Consider the following 26,567-nt stretch of genomic DNA (forward strand, 5'->3'; position numbering starts at 1 on the left):
ATACGCACAATTAAGCCCTTCAGGTGCGGCACCTGAGGGGTTAATTGTACGGATCACAGCCCCCTGTAAGAGATCGGATGCTGCCAGGCAGCAGGGGGCAGTCATGTACACAGTTCGTAGTATATTCTAACTAGAAGCGTCCCCATCACTATGGGAACACCTCTGTGTTAGAATATACTGTCGGATCTGAGTTTTCACAAAGTGAAAACTCAGCTCTGAAAAAGCTTTTATGCAGACGGATCTTTGGATCAGTCTGTATGAAAGTAACCTACGGCCACGGATGCCAATCTTGTGTGCATCCGTGTTTTTTCACGGACCCATTGACTTGAATGGGTCTGTGAACCGTTGTCCGTCAAAAAAATAGGACAGGTCATATTTTTTTGACGGACAGGAAACACTGATCACGGATGCGACTGCAAAACGGTGCATTTTCCTATTTTTCCACAGACCCAGAAAGTCAATGGGTCCGCGAAAAAAACCCAGAAAATGGTACAACGGCCACGGATGCACACAACGGTCGTGTGCATGAGGCCTAACATGGACACTATCAACCAGTGCAATTATACAAAGTAGTGCATCACATAGGGGCAGACAGGAGGTTTGATAAGTTTGTTGTGATGCATATCCTAACAGTGGAATTCATGGACACGATTGCTCTATTTACATTAATACTTGTAGCCACAGGGTATCCCTGAAGGAGGTTATGTATGTCCAAAAGGAAAATCACCTAAAATAGATCTAGCCAAGACAAACCATGTTTCCAAATAGTATTTTCAGGTCTATTTTTTGCGCATCGGGTGCGGACCCTTTCATCCATATGTCCGTTCCATGGCCCTGCAAAAAAGAATAGAACATGTCCTATCTTTGTTCTTTTTGCAGGCAAAAATAGGCATTTGTAACGTGCTGAGGGACCTGTGGAAGGGAAAATTTTGGGTGCGCCGGTATTGATGTTTTGTGGACCACAAAAACTGATCTGATCATGTGCATGAGGCCTTACAGATGAAGCTCCACTGACATCTATGGAGATTATGGTTATCATGCTGCATATGGATTTATATATTGAAATATGGTCATGAAAATAGATGGACTAACAGTTTTTGTATTATGGAAAACTAAAAAGGAGGGACACCTGAAGCTCAGCTAACACTATTTTGATAAAACTAGGACTCAAAGCTTTAATTTATACCTCCCCTTGTAGGATCCATTTCTGCTTTTTTCAGAGCTCTACAAAAAAAAGCCAAACTAGAAAAAACACAAAATACTACAACATGGACCAAGTGAGCCACCTAGTGGTGAAACTAGATAAGCGTACAGCCCTCATATGAAAGTTTTGCCTGCTCACCAAGAGGAAATCTTTAGTTAAAAGGGAAAGGGTTAAAACCAAAGAGTGACATCTTGTTTTTATTTTCTGATAGTAGATTTGGTTTAGTCTGTTTCCCAAACATTTTATTATAACATGATTATGGGGGCAGTCATCTTGCCTGAGCCATCGTTAACAGCAGCAGAGCATCGTGGAGGTGAGCAATTATGGATCCCTGGAAACCTCTTTAAGCAAAATAATCTGTGTAGCATAATAGAACAAAATATCCATATTGTTAGTATAGCTATACACAGGACATCATTCACAAGTCCAGGCAGTTCTTAGGGAACATTCACACATGTACTTCCAAGAGGACCCATGGCAGAAACTAGAGTGTCAGCATATGCTGCAGCGTGATCATTACGCCCATTCAATGGTGCTATTCCAAGTGGGGTTACGCCATGAGAAGAATCAACACGCTCGCTCTTCTTCAGGATAAAGAAGTTCAGTAAAGTGAATTTTGTCATCAAGCTTTCCCCCACTAAGTGCATTCTCTTCCTCCCGCACCTAGCCTTGCTTACTGATGGCTGGCCCTAGCTATGCCACGTGCAGAGTTTGCACTGCTGTCAAGAGCTCATTCTTTAAAAATCAAACAAGTTGAGATCCAGATTTCTACAGGACTGTAATGTAAAATACAGGTAGCTTTTAGGTTTGCAATGGTAATTTAGCAAAGGATTTGGAATAAATCAGGTACTACAACTGACTCACAGCAGTTGTATAGGTCCAGCCACCAGATGGTATAAGCTGCCAGGGAAGCGTTGTGTATAACTAGTGATGAGCGAATTGAAATCCACAAAGTGGTCTTCGATCCAAATTTCTGGATAAATTCGATTCACCTCGAAGCTGAACTTCCCTGTGCTTAGTGGTAGCGAAAGCGATTCAATCTGAAAGTGTAAAAAAATAAATAAAATAATACCAGATCAATTTGCTCGCAATGGGCCGGTCGCCGCCATCTTCCTTGAAGATCTCATCCCAAATCCCCTGTGCAGCGATTTCGCACCAGACCTTCAAGCAAGATAACAGCAGCCGGCTCATTGCGAGCAAATGGATCAGGCAAGTATTTATTTTTTTATTTTAATTTTACACTGTATTATTCCTATCAGATGCTGCAATCCGCTATGAACGCTGCATCTGAGGGGTACAATAAGGGGCATCGGCGCAATCACCGCTCACCTTCATTGCACCCAGATTTTTTTTTTTTTACAATTCGGTGAAGCAGCTGAATTGAAATTTTCCAAAACTTCGCTCAGACCTTTGAAATACCTGAAGGGGGTGAAAGCTGCTCTGAACATTGGTTTATCTAGTCAGAGGGAAATCTATCAATATCCTTATTGTGAGCCCCATTGGGGACAGCCGGATGCTAATGTCTGTAAAGCGCTGCAGAACATAGTAGCGCTATATAAGTGCATAAGATAAATAAAGATAAGACTTTTTCTGGTCAGTTTTGAATTGACTTGGAGTTGGTGAATAGTGCACAAAATTTATCAAAAGTTGCACAACTTTCAATAAATGTGGTGCATCTTTAAACTCTGTAGAAAATAAAAATTTTACTTTTTCAAAATGTAGCATACTAGAATGGGGGGTGGCTTTGGAAAAGTCTCAAAAAAAGTTGCAATGATAAATCTGTCTAAAAACTAATTAACATACTAAACCAGGCCTTTATACCAGTTTAAGAGTGGCGTGAATGGTGTAAAAAGCCAAAATGTTGTTTTTTTTTGTAAAATGGCACTTGTTCCAAAACGTGCAGCTCCAATACAACAGGATACTTGTATAAAACCTTAATGCGCTCCTCCCATTGTGTTGTGACAACCTAATCGGTGTGCTCTATTGCTCTAAAGCCAGTTCACAGTTACATTTGAATTCTGGTAGCATGGTCCAGCTGCGGATCAGGCGACCGAAGTTCACCCGGACACAACTGTGTACTTCCAGATCCCCATTGACTAATGGGATCAGGTGATCCGACCGATCTCTGGCATATATGCCGGGTTTCAGTCAAATACCGCTGCATACAGTGTTTTTTGCCCACCCGACAGCCCGCATTTATATCGGAACAAGCTAAGGGAATAGCCTGCTGGATTCCCAACGCAACTGTGAGCGCAGCCTAACCTCATAGGGTCTAAGGTGATGCCAACTGTGCAATTCTAAAGCCTGAGGTCATGCTGGCACAAGGGAAGCTTTACACAATCCAGTAATACAAAAACAGCTACAGGGATCTAAAAGGAACACTGGGGAAATTGGGAGTGCACTAAATGGGAAAAAATAATGAATTAAAAGAGAAGGAGTAAAGGTGAAAGGAGACACATCCAAAGAGGGGGGGGGGGGGGAAGGTTGGGGCGTAAATTGGTGAAAGCATGTTACACATCTATTAAAACGTGTGCTCATCTCTATGGAAAATAAGTTGTAAATGGGTTCTACAGGAACTGCATTTTGATGATGTTCATTTGCAATTGTAATCAAAATAATGATTGTGTAATCATTTATATTACATGCTTTGAAAACGCTAATAAAATATAAAAAAATAAAAATAATCAATCACTTGATAACAGGCTCCAAATCCCAGGGTCTTACAAAGGGAAGGTAGAGGTGGGAACGGAGAGGGTTTTATGGTGTTCAAAAGCGACACTTCCTGTATACACACAGTTTTCACTTCCAAATGAATTTTCCTAGGCATTGAAAAGTTAGGACGGCAGCAGAAAAACAGGAAATATATGGGAGGAAACACTGTCTGCAACCCACACATCAAGGCTGCCACTAAGAGCTCATAGTCTGTAATGAGTAGTTCCAGGGTTTTAGATTACACCGCCATATGAAAAAGTTACTGCAGAAGTATCATAGAATCAACTGTGCTTCACTTCGATGATACAGACCCCCAAGTGGAGCTATTTGGGGGTATACACCGACGGGCCTGAACTTCTCACATCAAGTACTAAAACTATGACCACTTTCTTCAGTTGAGCCAATCATGAATTAGCTTCAGGCACCAGTATGGAAGAAGCTACTATATCCAGATCCTCCTCTGCTAATAGGACTGGGACAACCATGGCTGGCCCTTGAAAGTTTTGGGGGGTACTGACTGTTTCTTATAGGGGACACTGTGGCTAAAACTATTATATCAGTAGTAGAGATAAGTGAATCCATTTGGCACAAATCAGATTCATTAGGATTTACCTAACATTGTGGACTTTTGCAAATCAGTCACTTTTGGGATTTGTCCTACTAGAAATCGCTCAAAATGGTGGCAAATCAGAAGACGGCAAAGAAGGATCACAAGACCTTGGGCAGCAGCTATAATGATTTGCAGGCTGTCCACCTGAAGATAGGTCTGTGATGGCTAACCTCTGGAACTCCAGCTGTGGTGAAACTACAACTCCCAGCATGCGCCATTCATTTATATGGAGTTCTGAGAACAGCCAAGCAAGTGTGCATCTTGGGAGTTGTAGTTTTACCACAGCTGGAGTGCCGGAGGTTAGCCATCACAGGTATAGGTCATCAATATCTTTTAATGGATAACTCCTTTAAGTCTGACGACCAGCTTGATTGAATCAGACCAGAAATTTCTGGAAATTCGCTCATGTCTAGTCAGAACTGTGGCTTGCTTTCATTATGGAGTCCCTTCTTATCTTCTCACACGAGGACAACCTGGTTACTCACCTGCCACAGAACCTGGACTCTCTCTGCTCCTGAGCCACTCTCACCACACTGTGGCCTCACTGGCCGGTCTGCTTCAGTATGTCTGGTCCCTTAATGGTACAATGGCATACTTGTGAGTCTCTCCTCTCACGTTCTTCATCCTGCCTCACAGCTGTTTCTTTTAATGCACCATGGCAGGCGGGAAAATCTCTCTCCTCTTGCGTTCTCTGTGGGCCACATCTGGGGTATGTGGTGCTCTTAGTCCCTAGCCAAGGACTTTGCTTACCTCCAATGCAGATCTGAACTCAGCCTTTAGAGGTAATCAAAATCACAGACAGCAAATTGAACATGCTAGTATAGTTCTAGCGTAACAAGACAGAAGATGACCATATTCTTAAAAGGCAGGTATATGAAAAGTAAACAACCTGTTCTACAAAATGTGTCTATTAAAAAGTGTTCAGATAGACCTGGCCAGGAGCACTGCAAGGCTGAATGTAGTGCACAATATAATAGAAATCATCAGCACACAGCGCTCATCAAGTCTCTGAATATATCAGTGTTAGGTTTAGTTACTTTTTTTTTTTTTTTTTTTGAGGGAGACAAAATTCTGATTATATAACATTTACAAACAGCATTTAGATTTTTGGAATTTCGGATCTATGATAGACTCAGGACTTTTGGCTGTAATACCTGCACAAGATGTAGGTGTATCGTTAGATTTAGTTGTACAGTCCTGGTATAGGAAGAGCAGATATTGAAAAAACTGCAAAAAGAGCAACCGTATTATTTGTATAGAAAACTGCTAGGAATCTCTAAACAAGCAAACACATATGAACATGGAAACGTGGCACATCTGCTCACCAGTCACGAAATAGGGGGATATCACAGCACTAGACTCTAGAACCAAGTCTAAACAGCAAAACTTATAACAAATTCAGATCGTGTGCAGAGAGAGGTCATCTTCATGACTATTGCAGGGAACAGTCAAGAGGTTTAACGTCAGGTCAAACACCAGAATGTTGCGATTTTTTTTTGTAGACTGAAATCTCAACTTTTCGAGATGCGTTTTCTAGGGTTTTGGATACAGAATTTTTCTTCTTTATGGATTGCTTTGGTCCATGGACGGTTGAGCTGCAGGTTTTCCATGGGCCTTTGCACTTGTTAAAGCCCCTTTACACTGCTCAATAGAGCAGACAATTATTGGGAAGGAAGTGTTCCTTCTCGACAAATCGCCTGCTCGTCAATGAAGGAGACTGCTGCAATGTAGTGATCTCCTTCACAGTATGGCAAGGAGCGATCACTAATGCCATTGTTCATCTTCATACAAAAATCACCGTTTGCCGGCAGGAGAGGCTGTTTAGATACCATGATCTTCTGCTGCAAACCATGATTTAGGCGAATGCACAAACAATTTTTTCGTTTCACTTTTTCATTGGGTAGTCGGCGGCACCTTTACACAGGCAGATAGTTGCTAGCAAGCGTTTGTACATTAGCGACAATCTGCCCAATGTTGGGGAAGTGTAAAGGGGTCTTTAGCTAAAGCTGTAATGCCAGCCATACTCCTGAGATAACGGCTAGCCTGATAACCATCTCTCCTGATCCTCCCATGCAAAAGCGTGCTCATGGGAATGTGAAAGGGAAGAGCGTCCCAGGCGGCGGGGAGCCGGTATGTATGATCCTTTCAGTACAGGAGGTAGGCTGCTGGCAACTGTTAGCAATTATATATTCTCGGACAACCCCTTTAACAATCTGTAGCAATAGCCATCTAGATACCATTCACATAAGTCTTTACATAGCACCAGAGCTTATCCCTATGACAGACAACTATTTCTTTATGTGAAGGTAGTTCATACTGCACATATCAGCCTATCACTGGTACATGCACAAGGTTAAATCAAACGAGCTCAATTGCCATCGTTTTACAATACATAAGATATTTGACACTGATGACCTCGTCTTTCGTATACGCCGTCCTAGTAGAGGTCAGTGTATATTTTCACAATCCTGTATTAGCTGAAGCCGCTTTAAGGATCTGCCAATATCATTACATTGCCATCAATTCTGTCAACATATTTTCCCCATGCAATGCCTTAAGCACAATCTGTCTGTCAAAGGGTTCACACCAGTTCAGTAGAGCAGCACAGCGACCATGGAAGGACAGAATCCCTTTGTAACATTAGATGGCGCCACGCCATGTTCTTGTACTGAAAGCAAGAGGAGGAAGCCTGCAGTCTGCAAGCACCCTGATGTGCACCGATACATTGTTCTGCCGTCACCTTGTTTACAAACGTCCCTTCCTCCTCCGGCAGGGCCTCATCTGTGCCCCCCCACCATTACAGGAAACCGCTCTGTAGCCAAACTGAAATGCCCTGGAAAGAGGGGAAAAAAGATTATTATGGGGACTTTGTTATATATTTTTTTTAAGTGTTCTTCCACAAGAAGCATTGGAGGTGATGTAATGGGAGCTGCAGAGAGCACAGGTATAATAAGGCACTGGTAACACCTGGACTTCACTGAGGAAATGGCGCAGAAACAGCACCTAGAGGAATGTGCAAAGTAGCGTCTGTCTCCCTGCCGTGCAGCATGACGACGGTGACGATGTGAGCTGGTATCTCGTCACCTTCCTTTTTTCATGCTTTATCTGTTCTAAAGATAACCTCGTAGTGCTGCTACACTGTATATACCGTATCACTTGATTTGCATGAATCAACTCCAATGTACTGGTAACCGATACGTTTATTCTGATCATTATTTCATTTTAAAGTTTAAGGGGTTGTCCTGCTGAAAAAAGAAAAAGAAAAAAAAAAAAAAGTTTTACTGGGTAAAATTTAGCTTTCCCAAGATGGCGACAGGCAGTCAGAGAAAATGTGTAGTGCGGTGTCATGGCTTGCTGAAACATGGTTTTATTTTTTATTTTTTTACAAGCGTGCAAAGCATGCTGGAGTTTTTTTGCAAGTCTATATTACGTTCTCACTACAGCGGTGGCATTTCCCCCGTCCACTGCCTCTTGACATGAGCAGCGCGAATCTACAGGAATCTGGTGAGCTGTATTTTTGCTGTCTAGTGCAGGTACAGATACAGCGGCTTAAATGGAAGGTATGGACATCCTGCACCTGTATCTGAACACCATCAGCATATTCACAGTAGAAGACACAGCCACCATCTTGGGAAAGCTCTGAAAGCTTGTTTACAATGGTACCCATGGGCCATGTCCATATAGGTTAAAGGTAGGCCCAGAAGCAATGTAGAAGATTCTTATGCCATTAAACACAAGGGAGCACCGAGAACTTAGAGTGGCCCCATGTTTTAGGTGTGTCCAAACTGACAGAAGGCATACCAGAAGTAGGTGAGGTTGGCAATACCATAGTGGAGAACAAAATGCTGCCCTAGTAGAACCAGATATCACAGCGGAGCACGAAGTACTGCCGCCCACGCCACAATACAGTTGGATGGCAATGCAGTCGAGTTCAGGAAGGTAACTGCGGCCGCTAGCATAAATGCCTGATGCTCTTACATTAATCGATACTGAGAGATTCAGTGTATATGTCCCTGGCTGGTGGCCAAGAGGAGGACTTGGCTAGCTCTCTGGGCATTGGCCCACAAGGAAATTTTACTGTAGGCTCTACGGCCAGTCCACCCGTGATTACAAATTAGTGCAAGGCAATTTTAGAAATTTAGCCCTGGGTTCAGCAAACCTCTCCTGGTCTTGGCAGCTCCATCGGCAGGTAGCTTCCCCTCCTGTGTCGGCATGTAACCAAAGACATGCTGTAAGGGTGCTAGCTGCGTGGCTCAGTTCACAATAGCTAAGCCAGACCCTTCTATATCTCAGATTCAGGCATGATAGGAACAAGCATGGCAAAGCTAACAAATATGGAAGTGGAGCTACAGGTCCAGGAGACAGACATGGAAACTCGAACATTGATGCAGATTTAAACTCATTAGTAATAATTTAACACCAAACTTAAAATTAAACTAAATATTTTAGTTTGACCAAAAACATAACTAAATGGCATTACACAAATATTACCTTGCTTTACGTGTCTGTCTCATTTCTAGAACCTCCTTCCACATACCCTAGAACTACAGCACTTCCAATATCAATTACAGAAAAAAAAATTTTTTATAAATTAAAGGGGTTTTCTGAGATTTTTATATTGATACTTATCCTTGGGATAGGTCATCCCCATCTGATTGGTGGCATCCGACTCCTGGGACCCCTGATGATCAGCTGTTTGAAGAGCCCGCAGTGCTCCAGTGAGGAGCAGCACTGTTGCCTCCTCAAACAACTGAGCAACACAGGTCCCAGGTGTCCGACTGCCACCGGTCAGATATTGATGAGAATAGGTCATATTAGAATCTCAAACTATTTTGTTAGAACTACCTTTGTTGCATTTTTGGCATCACATATCACCCCCTATTCAAAATTCAGTATTAGGTAGTCGGCTCCCACCAGTGGGATAGAATGTAAATAGAAAATGTGGTAATGTGAATAAAGCAGGGGGCAGGAGGGGGTAAGATTGGTAAGTGTTAGATTCGGTGGGGAGAATTTACTGGTGAAGAGACAACCCCTTTCATGACTAATTTTATTGGAAATGCTGCAGTGTAAATGCCTGCGGCGGCTGCTCTTACAATGTGGGTCTCCACCCTGACTCAGAGGAGGTACCCGCTTGCATTTCCATTCTCTATGTCCATAAGTCCTAGCAGTCCTCATCAGACAACCCCCTTTAACTCCAACTTCTAATGATACACAAATTCTGCAACCCCCAATGGATGATCAATTCATCTCAAACTATATGTAAAAGAGTTGAACGTGGATTTTTTTTTTTTTAATTCTCACATACTCTCCTTCATTTTCTCTTGCTAAAATGTTGCTGAAGTGGATGTCCAATGATTTATACATCAAATGGTCACAGTGATCAAACATTTACAATAAAACAGACATTGCAGGTTTTGTTTTTTTGACCTTAGAATTTTATTAGACTCATGTGAAATGACTGCGAGGTAGTTAAAAATATAAAAAAAAAACCAAAAAAAAAAAAACCATAAAACAGAAAAGACATGTCCGCTCCTAGCCCTCAACGTCCAGCAGTTAAAGCCATTCATTTGGTATCCACCAAGCTGTAAAAGCAGACATATAATAAAGGACTCAAACACTGAGACACTCACTATGGTATGAGTAGGAATTGTAAGCCTATCTGCCTAGCGGGAGCAGCGCTGTAATAATACAACAGGTATAAGGCACAGCGAAAACATTAACCTGTGCACCGGTCAGAAAGATCGAGACCGAGAACATCAACTTGACCGCTAATAAAACCAGGCGGACTACTATAGGATTACCAGGCAAGAGCGGTTAGACCTGGTCAGACTGCATTGCACGATATCGGTTAAAAGCATCAAGTTCTGCCATGTTAAACCCACTTTGTGTATTGCTTCAAACAGGCACGTGTGAGTGACGAAAGATTGTCCTGTAGATGTCCTACATATAGTTAGGGACAGGGTTCTGGGACAGAACTACATATTTACATGGCTACAATTAGCCAAAATGATAAGTAAAATCACATGGTAAAAAAAAAAAAAAAAAAAAAAAAAAAAATTATATATCATAGGTCATAGTCATATAAAATGTTCCATGCAGAACATGAACTAGCAGTCACAAACGACTGTGTGCAAGGAGGCCATAAACAACTAAGGAGGAAGAGTCAAAAAGGTAAAATACAATGAATAGAATGCATTTGTGCTCCTTCAGAAACCAAACGTCAAGACATGGAGTCAGGAGGATTAAATCTCTGCCTCTAAACCACCCTGCGCTTTAAACCATCGCCACTTATTTACACTGTACACATCCTAGAGGCAGAGCAAACAAGAGCGAACCAGCGACTAAAAGACAGGGTCATCCAGTGTACAGACTAACAAAAAACACGTCTGCATGGATTTAAAACAATTTTTAAACAGAAGGTGCAGATATAACCCTTAACCAAAGAGTTAATCTGCTTCCCTAATATACAACAGTTTGCAGGAACGTTACGCTGCATTAGTGGCCAACGTAGTCCAAAATGCACAATATCAAAACGGCCATCGCAGGCTGCATTTGTCTGGGCCGGCTATTAAACGCATTCCCGAAGAGATCCTGTGCCCAATCGGTCCAACTCCATGTGAAGGTTAGATGATGCAGTCCTCCTGGTCCTGTGTGCTGAATGCATTTGCTCTCAGAGAGTCCAGAGAATTGACAAGAATCAGAGTCCCTGTGAGATGCTTCCATCTCTTGGTGATGGGACTGCGCATCTTATCCAGGCCTGTGTGGAGCTCCTGGATGACGTCCCGGTAGCTGTCCCCAATCTGTGCGCTCCATGTAAGAAGGAAATCATAGGCTGGCTTCCACATGGCCTGAAAACAAGGGCAGATTGTTACTCCAATTTATCATGGATGACTTTTTATAATGACTTAGAGAAAGTCTGTACAGTATTATATAGATCCAGATAGATAATTTTTTTTATAAAATCTGTAATAAAAGCATTTACTGCCAATATTCTTAGATCTGACATATAAATTTGTATTTTTTAACATTTGATAGATCTTGATCCTTGAAGTTTAAACCAGTACTGGTGGCATTAATAGAGCGTATTACTTTTTATACCCAATACGTGTGGAAAGGATGAAAGACCTAGTCCCTCTGGACAGTCAAAAGCCATCCACATGGTTACATGATGGTAGATCACTGCTTCAGTATGGAGTAGACAGGTAAATGGTGAAACATCAACATATCTGCTCGTCCATTCTATTTACCAAGACAGGTGTCAGCCCAGTGTTCGACTACCGCTTCTCCCATACTGCCACTGAAGGGAGGCAGTAGTCTGAGAGTCACAGCGACACCTATCACTAGAATAACTGTCAGGCTTAAAGGGTCACAAACTTTTGATATACCATAGAGACATCAAAAGTTTAGATCTGTGTGGGGGGTCTGAGCACCGAGACTCGCACCGATCCCTAGAACGAGGGGAGAGAAGCACATGCATATCGTGTTTTCTCCCTTCATTCTAGAGATCAGTGGGGGGCTTCAAAGCTCAGACCCCCCCCCCCCCCCTCCAATTAAAAGGTTTGTTATGTCTGTAGGAAAAAGGAAAAAAGTTAGTGACCCTTTTAAGACCCTGGGATTTTTCTCTACGTGGTAAAACTGACCTGTTCCCGTCATTCTCTGAGCCAGTACAATTACACAATTACAGCGATACCACGTGTATATCGTTTTTGTTGTGTTTTAATAGTTTGGGGATTCAGTGGTGCATATGATCTTTATTTTTCCATATGGTTTATTTTTATTATGAGGAAAGGGAGTGATTTTAATTATTATAAAAAAAAAAAAAAAAAAAAAAAAAAAGTTCATTTTAAGTCCCCTTTGGGGACTTGAACACTTGTCCCATAGACTGCAAAGAATTACCATTGCAGGCTAAAGGGCATTCAGTACATTCATATGCAGCCCTGCAACAGGAAGGACTTCATACAGCTGTGGTAACCTCAGCATCTGAGGCATTATCGACAATCACAGGCATTAGCACCGGGCGTCTGCTGTTTGAAACAGCAGAAATCCAGTGGCTATAGTGCCCACTCCGCTCTGGAGCAGGTGCCATCTTTAAGGCGCTCTCTTCTGAATACAGTATTGTGTGCAGTCCACACTTTCCCCACACAGATTAGTACAGTGTGACCATACACAATGCTATGTACACAGTGCGGAAGATTTATCAAAACTAGTGTAAAGTAGAACTGGCTTTGTTGCCCATATATTAGATAGAGATATAGATATATATCTCTATCTATATCAAGCTATGAGCTAAAACGTTGCAACTAGTGTTGAGTGAACTTGTGTTTTAAATTCGGAGTACAAGGTTCAGGTTATCAAAGAATTTCGTTATGGATTCTGCTGCCACGGACCATAAGGGTCTATTTACACGTCCGCGAATTGCGTATCCGCAAAACACGAACATAGGCATTATGATAGAAATGCAGATTCTTGCCAGTGGCGGACAATAGGACATGCTTATTTTTTTCCGCAGGGCAGTTGAATGGAAGTGCGGATGCAGACAGCACATGGTGTTGTCCGTATCTTTTTCAGCCCCATTGAAAATGAATGGGTCAGCACCCCTTCTGAAAAATTGCAGAATGGATGCAGACCCATTATGCGGACGTGTGAATGGACCCTTAGTTATGGTCTGTGGTAGCAGAATCCATAATGGACTTAAACATAACCCGAACCTTGTACGCCAAACTTGAAACACAAGTTCGCTCATCCCTAGTTGCAACCACAGGTGTGAATAAAGTGTTTTTCTTTTTCACTTATTTTTGTCTGGATTTGTTGCCGGATCCATTGGCCTGCACCTCCATATTTATATTTGGCCTGCTGTGCTGCCATGGTTATAATATTATATATAATTCCTGAAGTATATACAGGTCCTTCTAAAAAAAATTGCATATTGTGATAAAGTTCATTATTTTCTGTAATGTACTGATAAACATTAGACTTTCATATATTTTAGATTCGTTACACACCAACTGAAGTAGTTCAAGCCTTTTATTGTTTTAATATTGATGATTTTGGCATACAGCTCATGAAAACCCCAAATTCCTATCTAAAAAAATTTAGCATATCATGAAAAGGTTCTCTAAACGAGCTATTACCCTAATCATCTGAATCAACTAATTAACTCTAAACACCTGCAAAAGATTCCTGAGGCTTTTAAAAACTCCCAGCCTGGTTCATTACTCCAAACGGCAATCATGGGTAAGACTGCTGACCTGACTGCTGTCCAGAAGGCCATCATTGACACCCTCAAGCAAGAGGGTAAGACACAGAAAGAAATGTCTAAACGAATAGGCTGTTCCCAGAGTACTGTATCAAGGCACCTCAGTGGGAAGTCTGTGGGAAGGAAAAAGTGTGGCAGAAAACGCTGCACAACGAGAAGAGGTGACCGGACCCTGAGGAAGATTGTGGAGAAGGACCGATTCCAGACCTTGGGGGACCTGCGGAAGCAGTGGACTGAGTCTGGAGTAGAAACATCCAGAGCCACCGTGTACAGGCGTGTGCAGGAAATGGGCTACAGGTGCCGCATTCCCCAGGTCAAGCCACTTTTGAACCAGAAACAGCGGCAGAAGCGCCTGACCTGGGCTACAGAGAAGCAGCACTGGACTGTTGCATGTCATTCGGAAATCAAGGTGCCAGAGTCTGGAGGAAGACTGGGGAGAGGGAAATGCCAAAATGCCTGAAGTCCAGTGTCAAGTACCCACAGTCAGTGATGGTCTGGGGTGCCATGTCAGCTGCTGGTGTTGGTCCACTGTGTTTTATCAAGGGCAGGGTCAATGCAGCTAGCTATCAGGAGATTTTCCATCTGCTGAAAAGCTTTATGGACATGAAGATTTCATTTTTCAGCATGACCTGGCACCTGCTCAGAGTGCCAAAACCACTGGTAAATGGTTTACTGACCATGGTATTACTGTGCTCAATTGGCCTGCCAACTCTCCTGACCTGAACCCCATAGAGAATCTGTGGGATATTGGGAAGAGAAAGTTGAGAGACGCAAGACCCAACACTCTGGATGAGCTTGAGGCCGCTATCGAAGCATCCTGGGCCTCCATAACACCTCAGCAGTGCCACAGGCTGATTGCCTCCATGCCACGCCGCATTGAAGCAGTCATTTCTGCAAAAGGATTCCCGACCAAGTATTGAGTGCATAACTGAACATAATTATTTGAAGGTTGACTTTTTGTATTAAAAACACTTTTCTTTTATTGGTCGGATGAAATATGCTAATTTTTTTAGATAGGAATTTTGGGTTTTCATGAGCTGTATGCCAAAATCATCAATATGAAAACAATAAAAGGCTTGAACTACTTCAGTTGTGTGTAATGAATCTAAAATATATGAAAGTCTAATGTTTATCAGTACATTACAGAAAATAATGAACTTTATCACAATATGCTATTTTTTTTTAGAAGGACCTGTAAATCTTTGCTAGAGGTAGTTGTGCCGTATGTATGTCTCTATATCTCTAACTCTTTGTGAGGCAAGGTAACCAAAAAATGGTAGTTACAGACACGACGATACCAAACATTTTTATTTTTTTTTTACATTTTTAACCAATTATAATGTACAGATATAGGACGTTAGATTTATTTATTCACACTTTTTTTTACTCAGACCCACTTGGTTCTTGAAGATCCAATGGGTCTGATGCCTCTACAATACACTGTATATTGTACTGCAGTATATTGTCATTCACAGCTACACCACAGCAATCTGGATGCCTGACACAGCACCGCAGCGTCTCTCAGTTTACCCTTCAAGTATCGGCCGATGGTAATCCCCTTCATGCAGCGGTCCCTAAGGGTTGTTGCGTCACCGGCCATCCTGAAGGGGAGGTGGGTGACTGCTTGTATGGAGGCGAGAACGGCCATCCTACACAGTGGGGGAAGGGGAGAGGGACGGCATCGAGCAGCTGCCACAGCAGCCCGAAGATTAGCCCCTTCCATACAGCGGCCATAAACTGCGCCCACCTGACACTGCCATACACTACTATATACATATTACGTGTACATACACAGCTCTACCACATGCCCATTACACAGATAGTTTACTATATGCACATTGCACACACAGCTCTGCTACATGTCCATTACACAGATAGAACTACTGCGCGCACATTACACACAGAAAACTGTACAATAGACTGGTTACACTGACACAGCCCTGCTTTATACACACCTTCCATACATAAAGTACCTCTGCATTTTCCACCAGCACAGTCCTACACGGAGCCCATGTTCCCTTAACCCCTCCCACACACATGGCTGATCACATGACTGTGACATCACCACAGGTCCTGTAACCACAATGTAGTCTGGAGCTGCTCCTGGTGAGAGAGATGTCCGTTAAGGGCGGACCTGGCAGCTTCTGATGCAAGGAGGGAGACCATGCTGGCTCCAGCGTGCACACAGGAGGAGTTACAGAAAATCCTTCAGATGACGGATTCACTGTAAACTCACAGAGCAGCCTGCTGTGCATAAAAAGAAACAAACAGCAGGCTGTAGAACAAAAACGAAAAGCGATAAATAGAACCAAATTGGAGAAATTATTTTCTCCACAAAATAAATTTGATTTACAAAAAAGGTGTCTATATTTTTTAATAAGGCTGAACTGCAACACCAGACCATACTGGTGAGCTGTCCAGATTTTTGTGGGACAGTCCCGAAAACTGGACCACAAAATGGATGGGTTTATGCAAGTCTCAACATAAGGGCTCATGCACACGACCAATGGATGTTTTGCGGTCTGCAAATTACAAATCCACAAAACACAGATACTGTCCGATACAGTGTGCATTCTGTATTTTGCGGAACGGAACAGCTGGCACCCAATAGAAACGCCCTATGCTTGTCTAATGCAGACAATAACAGGACATATTCTATTTTTTTTTGCAGAACGGACATACGGACACTAAATGCACACCGAGTCATGTCTGTTTTTTTGTGTCCCCATTAAAGTGAATGGTTCCGCATACGGACCGAAAAAAATAAAATTTAAAAAAAATAAGTTTGTGTGCGTGAGTTAAGTTAGGAAGTTGGCTAGACACAACCAGTGGTGGTGGCATTTCTTGAAGAAATCAGTCTTTTTTATTTTTTTTAAGCCTGTGTAACTCCTGGTCTATGCAGTATGGTCTTCACATAATATGTAATATGAGTGTGATGTACCCGCATCATATCCCCTGTGCATTTACCGCATCTTCACTCTGAACCTCCTTACCTCACTGTCCAGTACTCCATTTTTGTCACGGTGAGGGGCTTCATAGCCCTCCATCTGCTGTTTTGACACCTTTGCCAGTTTCTCTGCCAGCTCTCGCCAGCGCTGGGCTACCTCAACTGCAGTGGTGAGCAACACAAAGTCCTGAATAAGCCTGACCACTAGGCCTTGGCAGTCCATTTTCAGCAAGGCCTATATGCAATAAAGAAGAGTAATGTGTTAATCATTTTCCATCTTTAAGAAGAGTTGTACAGTCTGTAGTAAAAACTGAAAATATGACATTTATCTGACGTCAGAAAATAAAAACGTCTGCACTTGCAATCAGCCACAGAAAACCTATACAAAAACCCCTAATATATGCATTCCAAGCAATCATCCTGAATTTCAAGAGGGCAGCTATTAGGGGAAGAAACAGACTGTGTACCAGTCGATCCCTGATATTTCTTCCTTTCTGGTACGTAATTGAGGAGGCATTGCCCACCAAATGCCCCAGTACTGTGACAAAATGTGTCTGACCGGGCCCTACGCATCATCGTAGTTTGCTATGATGCGCATCTGTGTGTATTGATACTGGTTCATGACGACTACATTTTTTCCTTACAAAGTCTCATATTCCACTAACTTGTGACAAAAACTAAAAACTTCCATGAACTCACTATGCCCATCACGAAATACCTTGGGGTGTCTTCTTTCCAAAATAGGGTCACTTGTGGGGTAGTTATACTGCCCTGGAATTTAGGGGCCCAAATGCGTGCAAAGTAGTTTGAAATCAAAATGTGTAAAAAATGACCTGTGAACTCCTAAAGGTGCTTTTTGGAATGTGTGCCCCTTTGCCCACCTAGGCTGCAAAAAAGTGGCACACATCTGGTATCGCCGTACTCAGGAGAAGTTGGGGAATGTGTTTTAGGGTGTCTTTACATATACCCATGCTGGGTGAGAGAAATATCTCGGCAAAAGACAACTTTTCCCTTTTTTTTTTTTTTTTTTTTTTTTATACAAAGTTGGCATTTGACCAAGATATTTATCTCACCTAGCATGGGTATATGTAAAATGACACCCCAAATGAAACACATTGCCCAACTTCTCCTGAGTACGGCGATACCACGTGTGACACTTTTTTGCAGCCTAGGTGGACAAAGGGGCCCAAATTCCTTTTACGAGGGCGTTTTTTAGACATTTGGATCCCAGACTTCTTCTCACGCTTTCGGGCCCCTAAAATGCCAGGGCAGTATAAATACCACACATGTGACCCCATTTTGGAAAGAAGACACCCCAAGGTATTCAATGAGGGGCATGGAGAGTTCATAGAAATTTTTCTTTTTTTGCACAAGTTAGCAGAAATAGATTTTTTTTTTTGTATTTTCTCACAAAGTCTCCCTTTCCGCTAACTTGGGACAAAAATTTCAATCTTTCATGGACTCAATATGCCCCTCACAGAATACCTTGGGGTGTCTTCTTTCCCAAATGGGGTCACATGGGGGTATTTATACTGCCCTGGCATTTTAGGGGCCCTAAAGCGTGAGAAGAAGTCTGGAATATAAATGTGAGGGGTATGGTGAGTTCATGTGAGATTTTATTTTTTGACACAAGTTAGTGGAATATGAGACTTTGTAAGAAAAACAAATTTCTGCTAACTTAGCCCCAAAAAATGTCTGAATGGAGCCTTACAGGGGGGTGATCAATGACAGGGGGGTGATCAATGACAGGGGGGTGATCAGGGAGTCTATATGGGTGATCAGGGGTTAATAAGTGACGGGGGGGGGGGGGGTGTAGTGTAGTGGTGTTTGGTGCTACTCATTACTGAGCTGCCTGTGTCCTCTGGTGGTCGATCCACGCAAAAGGGACCACCAGAGGACCAGGTATATTAGACGCAGTTATCAAAACAGCGTCTAATATACCTGTTAGGGGTTTAAAAAATAAAAAAATAAAAAAAAATAAAAAAAAATCGCATCTCCAGCCTGCCAGCGAACGATCACCGCTGGCAGGCTGTAGATCCAGTCTCTTACATTCCGTTCCTGTGAACGCACGCGCCTGTGTGCGCGCGTTCACAGGAAATCTCGCCTCTCGCTGGCCCTGTTTGAATTCCAAATCTCGCGCCTGCGCCGTACCCGTCTTTAATCGGCGCAGACTCACTGAGAGGCAGCCGCTCTCTCGGCCGCTCCATCCTCAATGTGCCTGCGCCGGGTGTAGATGTGACGTCATCAGCGCAGGCGCATTGAGGATGGAGCGGCCGAGAGAGCGGCTGCCTCTCAGTGAGTCTGCGCCGATTAAAGACAGGTACGGCGCAGGCGCGAGATTTGGAATTCAAACAGGGCCAGCAGAGAACGATTCCGTTCCCTGGCCCTGTCAATCACAATGCGGAGGGGGCGTCATTAGGATCGGAGGATGCGGCTGCTACCAGCAAGTAGCCGCCCTACTTACTGGTAGCAAGGTAATTTACATATTATAAAAATAGCTTTTTATCAAATTCTACTGAACCAAAATGATTTAGCTTATGTATGCAAAGCTCGCAGTATAGGGATTATTATTAACCCAAAAAAAAAAAAAAAAAAAAGTTTAGTGGGCTGACAGAAGCCCTTTAAATCCGAACTGCCATTTACACAGTCACATGTCCCTTATCAGCCAATAGAAACTTGCAGTCCTACTCCAGGTTGCCATAACAACTGATTACATGTTTTAGCAGTTCGCAGGTCCTTAAAGGGACACTGACAGGAATATCGAAATATGTTCATAAGGCCCATCGAGTCATAGGTCTATTAAAAAGTGTATTCCAATGATATGAGTACCCCCTGTCCGCATTTTAAACCATGTAAAAACAACTTTATATTAATCTGTCAATCATCTTCCTTTGTGCCCAAGGTGCGGTTTTTCTCCTACCTTAGTGCCCAGCCACGCCCCAACTGTCATTTCCTACCGCCGCCCAGCTCATTATTATTATTATTATTATTCACTGCGCTGGGCGGCTCTTACATTCCCCGATCCTGTTAGATCCCGCGCATGCCAGATAGAGACTTATGGGCATCAGCCTCAATCGGACCATCTGCGCATGCGCAGGAAACCTGTATCCGGCACCCTCCCAAGCCTGAAATTTAATGCGCCTGGTCCCGTTTTCTTCTATGTGGCTGCTCTGTGTCTCCTGCTGCGCCTGATCTCTCCTCCTCTCCCCGGGATCTGACAGGATCGGGGAATGTAAGAGCCACCCAGCGCAGTCAATGAGCTGGGCGGCGGTAGGAAACGACAGTTGGGGGCGTGGCTGGGGCACGAAGGTAGGAGAAAAACCGCACCTTGGGCACAAAGGAAGATGATTGACAGATTAATATAAAGTTGTTTTTACATGGTTTAAAATGCAGACAGGGGGTACTCATATCATTGGAATACACTTTTTAATAGACCTATGACTCTATAGGAATATCGAAATATGTTCATAGGGCCTGTCAGTGTCCCTTTAAATATTCAGTCATATGACAGCACAACTACACTGCTACATGTCATGCATGGGGGGCAGGGGCCACTATTAAACAGACGGGCGCTGTGAACTGTACTGTAGAGGTCACTGTTATGGGAGAAAATGTTGATATCTTTTATGTGTGTATATATTTTACTTAAAAAGGGTTTTCCTGGACTCCACAGGTCCCACAAACCTACATTAACTACTAATAACATGCCAGTAGAAGAAAGTTTGACATTTACTTTGTAATATTTGGGTGACCGGTTCCCTTTAAAGAGGTTGTGCCAAGTTTTGACGTTATCCTATATGCACAGGGTAGATGATAACTAAGCGATCAAGGGGGTTCAACCTCTAGGACCCCATTCTCCCAATCTGATGGAGCCTCCCTTCAGGCATGCGCCCTGTTGCTCCGTTCATTCTATATAGGACTGCTGGAGATATACGGTGCTTTGCTTTTTCCAGAGGTCCCATAGAGAATGAACAGAGCGACAGGGAGCATGCCCGACCATCACCCAGCGGTCAGACCCCCACCAGTTTGTTATCCCCGATCCGATGCATAGGGCATAACTTCAAAATTTGGCACAACCCCTTTAACATTCCAAGGTAGCAAGAACCTCGTCATTGAGGCTAATATCTAACTTTTGTCAAGTATTGGGATATAGATGGGACACCACTTTTAGGGTCAGAACAATTCCTCCTGAAACCACCTAATCTATGCATGCACAAGGGAGAAAAGTATATCCCTGTTGAAGTGAAATCCCATCCATAGCCCAGGCCAGAAACTTGTGCAGCATTTTCAGAAAAGCTTAATGTGACTGGATTCCCGATCCTTGCAACTTCTCTAAGTGTGTTATGTGTAATTAAGGAGAGTTTCGGGAACTGCTAGGTCCTGGTAAACCACTTTAAACTATAGCAATATTTTACTTTGATTGCAAAATGTTCCAGTATGGTGTTCACACAATCTCCTTTATAACCTGCACCTCTAAAAAGGAAAAATAAATAAAAAAAACAGGTCATACAAAAAGGTATTGTCATTCAGAACCTAGTCTTACCGAAATCAGCTCCTTTTGGAATGACTTCCTTTCCTTGCCCTCATTGTTGTTGCATTCCTCCTTCAGTTTCTCCAATACAGATGCCACTCTTTCAGTCTCATTCTCCAATTCCACACGACAGAAGTAAGAAAGGGGTAGATTTCCATAACCAAGGGCATCAGCAAAGGATCTCCAGCTGCCGATGTTCTCCATTAACAGGGTACGAACTGAGGCATAGATATAGGTTAAAAACTTGCAAGGTCGCAGGATTTGCTCTAAAAGAGTGCTTGTAGTCAATTCCGTCCCCGAGAAAAGATTTGGTCTTGCTTTTCCTACAATGAGCACATTCTTAGCATGAATCAGTCCAATCTTGCCCTGGTAATAACCAATGTACCACTCTTTAGTCCATAACTGTCCCTTCAGTCTAATCTTCTCTTCATTCAGAAGTGCTATCACATCTCCCTTCTTGTACTCCAGTAGATATGGGTTTTTACTTTGTCGCACAACGGTCTTTAGTAGTTTGCCATATTTTAGGTTGGTTATTGGCAGTTCCTGGAATGTAGGATACTTACACGTAACAGCTAGAGGGGACAGAACTATTTTTCCAATTTCTTTTTTCTTAAGAAATCTTCTTGGTCCTGTGGATTTTAGACCAGTTTTTGGAGGCGGCCTTGGCGTTTGTACACAGTACTGTGAGAAGACGTTACCCACTTCATCTCTAACCTGCACCCTAAGAGTGAAATCGGAAAGCTGTTCAGGGTCATGGCAATTAATTGGAAAAATGATCCGGCTGACTTTGCCTAGTTTAATTTGAAACCCTCTTACAATTTTGCCCTGGTCACCATCTTCCACTCTATAATGTGTCATGTTGGAGTAAAGGCAAATTTTTAGATCTTGAGGTTTGGGAAGAATAAACTGTTGTTTCCCCCACAGCTGTAAGGTTACGGGTGCAGCTCCATAGGATTGCTGGCCTACCTCATTGACCAAAAGGGTCTTAGGGGCACAATCATGACCAAATATAGCAAGTACAGCTTTAAATGTAGGATGAACATGTTTGGGACCATATACTCCAACAGTTACCTTCTTGTTAACATATTCCCACACAGTAGATGGGGGTACCATGGTCTGGGCTTGAACAACCATTACAACATACATAATTGGTTCTAAGTTTTCCAACTTTACTTGAATGGTGTCCCCATATGTATAAGAATGTGGCAATAAATTGTAAGGACCTTCTTTTGCATCACTCCGCAAGCACTTTATGCCAATGTTGCTTGGAGCAAGTATATTACATTTTAGCTGTACAGAGACTTTTACCTCTAATGTCAGAAAGGTCTGCACCTCCATATTACTAAGTTTGATTTCCAGCACAGGGCTTACTGTTGTGCACCTATCATTGTTGAGTTCCAGTGGAGGATCAAGCAAGGCTTTGAGGGAGATCTGCTGCGTCTCCCCAGAGGCTACATGTCCTTCTGGGACATGAATACTAATGTTTGTATCCGGCAGCTGCACGGCACCCCCAGAGCTGTCCAGCCTGCAGACAATGCTAGTTTCCACAGGCTGAGTCTGACCCCAGCCAGGATTCTGGCCCAACAAGTCCAGATCATGGCAGGACCGGGCCAGCTTGCGGTGATTGAGCCATGCAGTTCTGAAATCTTCTCTGCTCTGGAACTGCTCAGGAGCTGGGGACTTGAGACCAGCAAAAAAGCTGCCCGTGGCTGGATTATCAGACTTTGCCTGGAGAATGGACAGCTCGGAGAGGCTGTAGGAACGCTTGCTCCGGAAAAACGGATTGTCCCTTTTTACAGGGGCTGTCTCTTCCATTACATCTATTAGATTGGCACGTGGTAAAAATTCCAAGAACACATCATTGCTGGTTTCTGTAGAGCTAGCAGAAGATGGTGCTAATGGATCAAACATCAGTAAATCAACTGGATTTCCAGAATCTGGGGCTATCTTCTGCGGAACATTCACTGGACCATTCAGAAAGGGGTTTGAAACAGTTGGCCGCAAGAAGGGGTTGTTGTTATTCGTTTTGACAGCTTTCTGATTGAGGATATCAGTCCAGTCACCTAAGAGATCCAGCTCTTTAACACCTTCATCAATGCTTTCCATCAATCCATCTATCATACCACTGTCACTAAGACAAGAGTCCCGATAGTTGACAGGTTGTACATAAGCAGATGGTATGTAACCCATTTCTGTTGTATTGTGCGCATACCACCAGTCACCCCCAGAAGTGTCCAACACGTACAGATGTTCTCCTTTAGAAAATTTCAAGGTGGTAAAGTTACTGGGACAATAATCCTTAATAGCAACCACCTCCTTTACATTATCGAGGGATGTAGGACTGTCTATACGCAAAGAGCTTGGTGACAGCACTGGAAGAGAAGAAAGAAAAAATGGATCAATGAAACAAAAAAGGTGGAAGTGTGAATAGGCACTTTTTATCTTAAAAGGGCAACTTATTTTTATGAAAACAAACAATTTTAGCATGTTACTGCTGCAGCAGCATTATGCATGAATCAATCTTTGGATTCTTCACATACCACTGTTTTCCTTGAATTTTCCCTTGGTTACAGATGTTTAAACATTTACAATATGATTACCTTCTCAAGATGGCTCCTCTGCCAGTTCTGAGGCCAAAACGGTTTTCCCTCACTTCCAATACACACTTGCTGTAGCCAGCAGCTCCCTGCCAGCCAATCAGATTGGATTACTGAGAGACACGCCTCCTCACTCTAAAGACTAATGCAGGCATGTAGTGTGAAGGACCGGCTCTCAGTCTTCTGTTTACATTAAGTTGGGAGACAGACAAGCCCTAGTAACGGTATTTTAAAAAGGGAGCAGTGGAATGGGACAGGGGACATTAATGAAAGCCAATTACAGATCTTTTGACAATCATTGACAGTTGCCCTTTAATCGTCAACTCTTATTTCCTTGGATATCATCAGTAGTGGCATTTTAGGTTCCTAAAGCACATAAAAATAAAAAAATAAAAATGTCACCATTATGACTACAATAAAGAGGCTTCTCCAGAAAAACCTTACACCCTTACTCTTGGCCTCATTGTGTAATCAGTTTTGGTCCAAGCCATTGGCCCTCTGCTCATCCTTCCATGAAAACTCTGGGTTTCTATGTTGTAGGTGCAAGTGGTTTGCAGTGAATGGTTGCAGATCTGTAGTACCAATGTGCTACTGTAAGGTGGAAAGGTTTAGTGAGAGGCTGCAAGCCAGGTATCTCTTCAGTCTAAGGGCTCTTTCACACTTGTGTTCCGGCATAGAGTTCCGTCGCCGGGGCTCTATGCCGGAAGAATCCTGATCAGTTTTATCCTAATGCATTCTGAATGGAGAGAAATCCGTTCAGGATGTCTTCAGTTCCGGACCGGAAAGTTTTTTTTGGCCGGAGAAAATACCGCAGCATGCTGCGCTTTTTGCTCCGGCCAAAAATCCTGAACACTTGCCGCAAGGCCGGATCCGGAATTAATGCCCATTGAAAGGCATTAATCCGGATCCGGCCTTAAGCTAGACGTCGTTTCGGCGCATTACCGGATCAGACGTTTCGCTTTTTCTGAATGTTACCATGGCTGCCAGGACGCTAAAGTCCTGTTTGCCATGGTAAAGTGTAGTGGGAGCTGGGGAGCAGGGGAGCAGTATACTTACCGTCCGTGCGGCTCCCGGGGCGCTTCAGAGTGACGTCAGGGCGCCCCACGCGCATGGATGACGTGATCGCATGGACACTTCATCCATGCGCATGGGGCGCACTGACGTCATTCTGGAGCGCCCCGGGAGCCGCACGGACGGCAAGTATACCGCTCCCCACTACTACTATGGCAACCAGGACTTTAATAGCGTCCTGGCTGCCATAGTAACACTGAACGCATTTTGAAGACTGATCCGTCTTCAAATGCCTTCAGTTCACTTGCGTTTTTCCGGATCCGGCGTGTAATTCCGGCAAGTGGAGTACACGACTGATCCGGACAACGCAAGTGTGAAAGAGCCCTAAGGCAGTACAACAGTTTACTGCTTCTATTCCATTTTCTATAATACTCAAATTTTTGGGGATCCTACAAGCTACTAGACGGCGAGTGATCCATTATTAAAAACAAATCTACTGTTATGTTATATTCACCTTGTGGTTGGCAAGGAGTCAAGTTATGGTTTCTGTACTACTAATCCCCCCCATAACTCATCCTTTTCCCTCTCCCCCACCCTCCTTCTAAAAACCGTCTGATGTCGGAAGGTTGACGTACTAGCTCCTATATACTACTCTGTCTACGTTGGGGACTTTTACCAAAGACTTGCTTTAAACTATGCTGTAAAGTACTACTTATCACATCATACTGTATGTACTTTTTTTATTATGTCAACCTGAAATAACATTTGAAAATATTAAAAACCAAATAGAAAAAAATTCTCTGTACGCTTTAAAAGGGGTTTTCGGAGACTTTTATACTGATGACCTATCCTCAAGATACAGTAGGTCATCAGTATCTGATAGTGGGGGTCTGACAACTGGGACCCCCGACGATCAGCTGTTTGAGAAGGTACCATCGCTTGCAGAAGCGCTGCAACCTTCTCCCAGCTCACCAAGCACAGCGCTGTACATTGTATAACGGCCGTGCTTGGTATCGCAGTTCCACTCCATTCACTTCAATAGGGCTGAGCTGCGCCTAGGCCACGTGACCGATCAACAGGGTGTCACATGGCCTAGGGCTCAAACACTTGTGAATGATGTTTACTGTAATCTCTGTAGTGTTTATTATAAAGATAAGTCATAACAGGACGACATTTTGCAAAGAATGCGTCAGTGAAAATTTGGTAAATACCAGAAAGATGACAATGTGATAACATTCTACTACAAGTGGGAACAGTTACACAAAAATGTACATGTAGTTTGAAGGCAAAATATTCTTCAGGATCAAACTAGAAATGGATCAGCTACTGAGATGACAGAAATATATCTTGAGTTCATCAGCCATTGAAATTAAAATACTGTGAAATAGTCAGTGACTGCTGAAGACCTAACCTCAGGAAAAGGTGATAAATGTGAAAACAGTGGGGGACTTACCAATACAGCTCCACAGCTTTAGGACTCATGTACACGGCCGGTCTGTGCATTGGAGACCACCATTTGCGGTCCCCAATGCACGGGGACTATCAGTGCGGCTGCCGCAATGGATCCAGCCCATTCAACTTGAATGGGTCCGTTATCTGTCCGCACCGCAAAAAAATAAAATGTAGAACAAGTTGTAGTGCTTCTGTGGGTTTCCGTGCCTCTGTTCCAAACCGCACCTTCCGGATTGCGGACCCATTC

General features: G+C 43.2%; 1 protein-coding gene across 1 annotated transcript in view; it reads right to left on the reverse strand.

The window, feature by feature from the left end:
• Window positions 1–9,960: 9,960 nt before the first annotated feature.
• SH3BP4 (SH3 domain binding protein 4) overlaps window positions 9,961–26,567 on the reverse strand; it is a 54,007-nt gene continuing 37,400 nt past the window's right edge. Inside the window, exons 3-5 of the mRNA XM_044303186.1 lie at window positions 21,273–23,632; window positions 16,776–16,964; window positions 9,961–11,374 (exon numbers count right to left, since the gene is read on the reverse strand). Of these exons, the coding sequence (XP_044159121.1) occupies window positions 11,150–11,374; window positions 16,776–16,964; window positions 21,273–23,632 (2,774 nt within the window). The 3' untranslated portion in view covers window positions 9,961–11,149. The remainder of the gene's footprint in view (window positions 11,375–16,775; window positions 16,965–21,272; window positions 23,633–26,567) is intronic.

The sequence above is a fragment of the Bufo gargarizans genome, chromosome 8, assembly GCF_014858855.1.
Source record: "Bufo gargarizans isolate SCDJY-AF-19 chromosome 8, ASM1485885v1, whole genome shotgun sequence".
Lineage (NCBI taxonomy): Eukaryota > Metazoa > Chordata > Amphibia > Anura > Bufonidae > Bufo > Bufo gargarizans.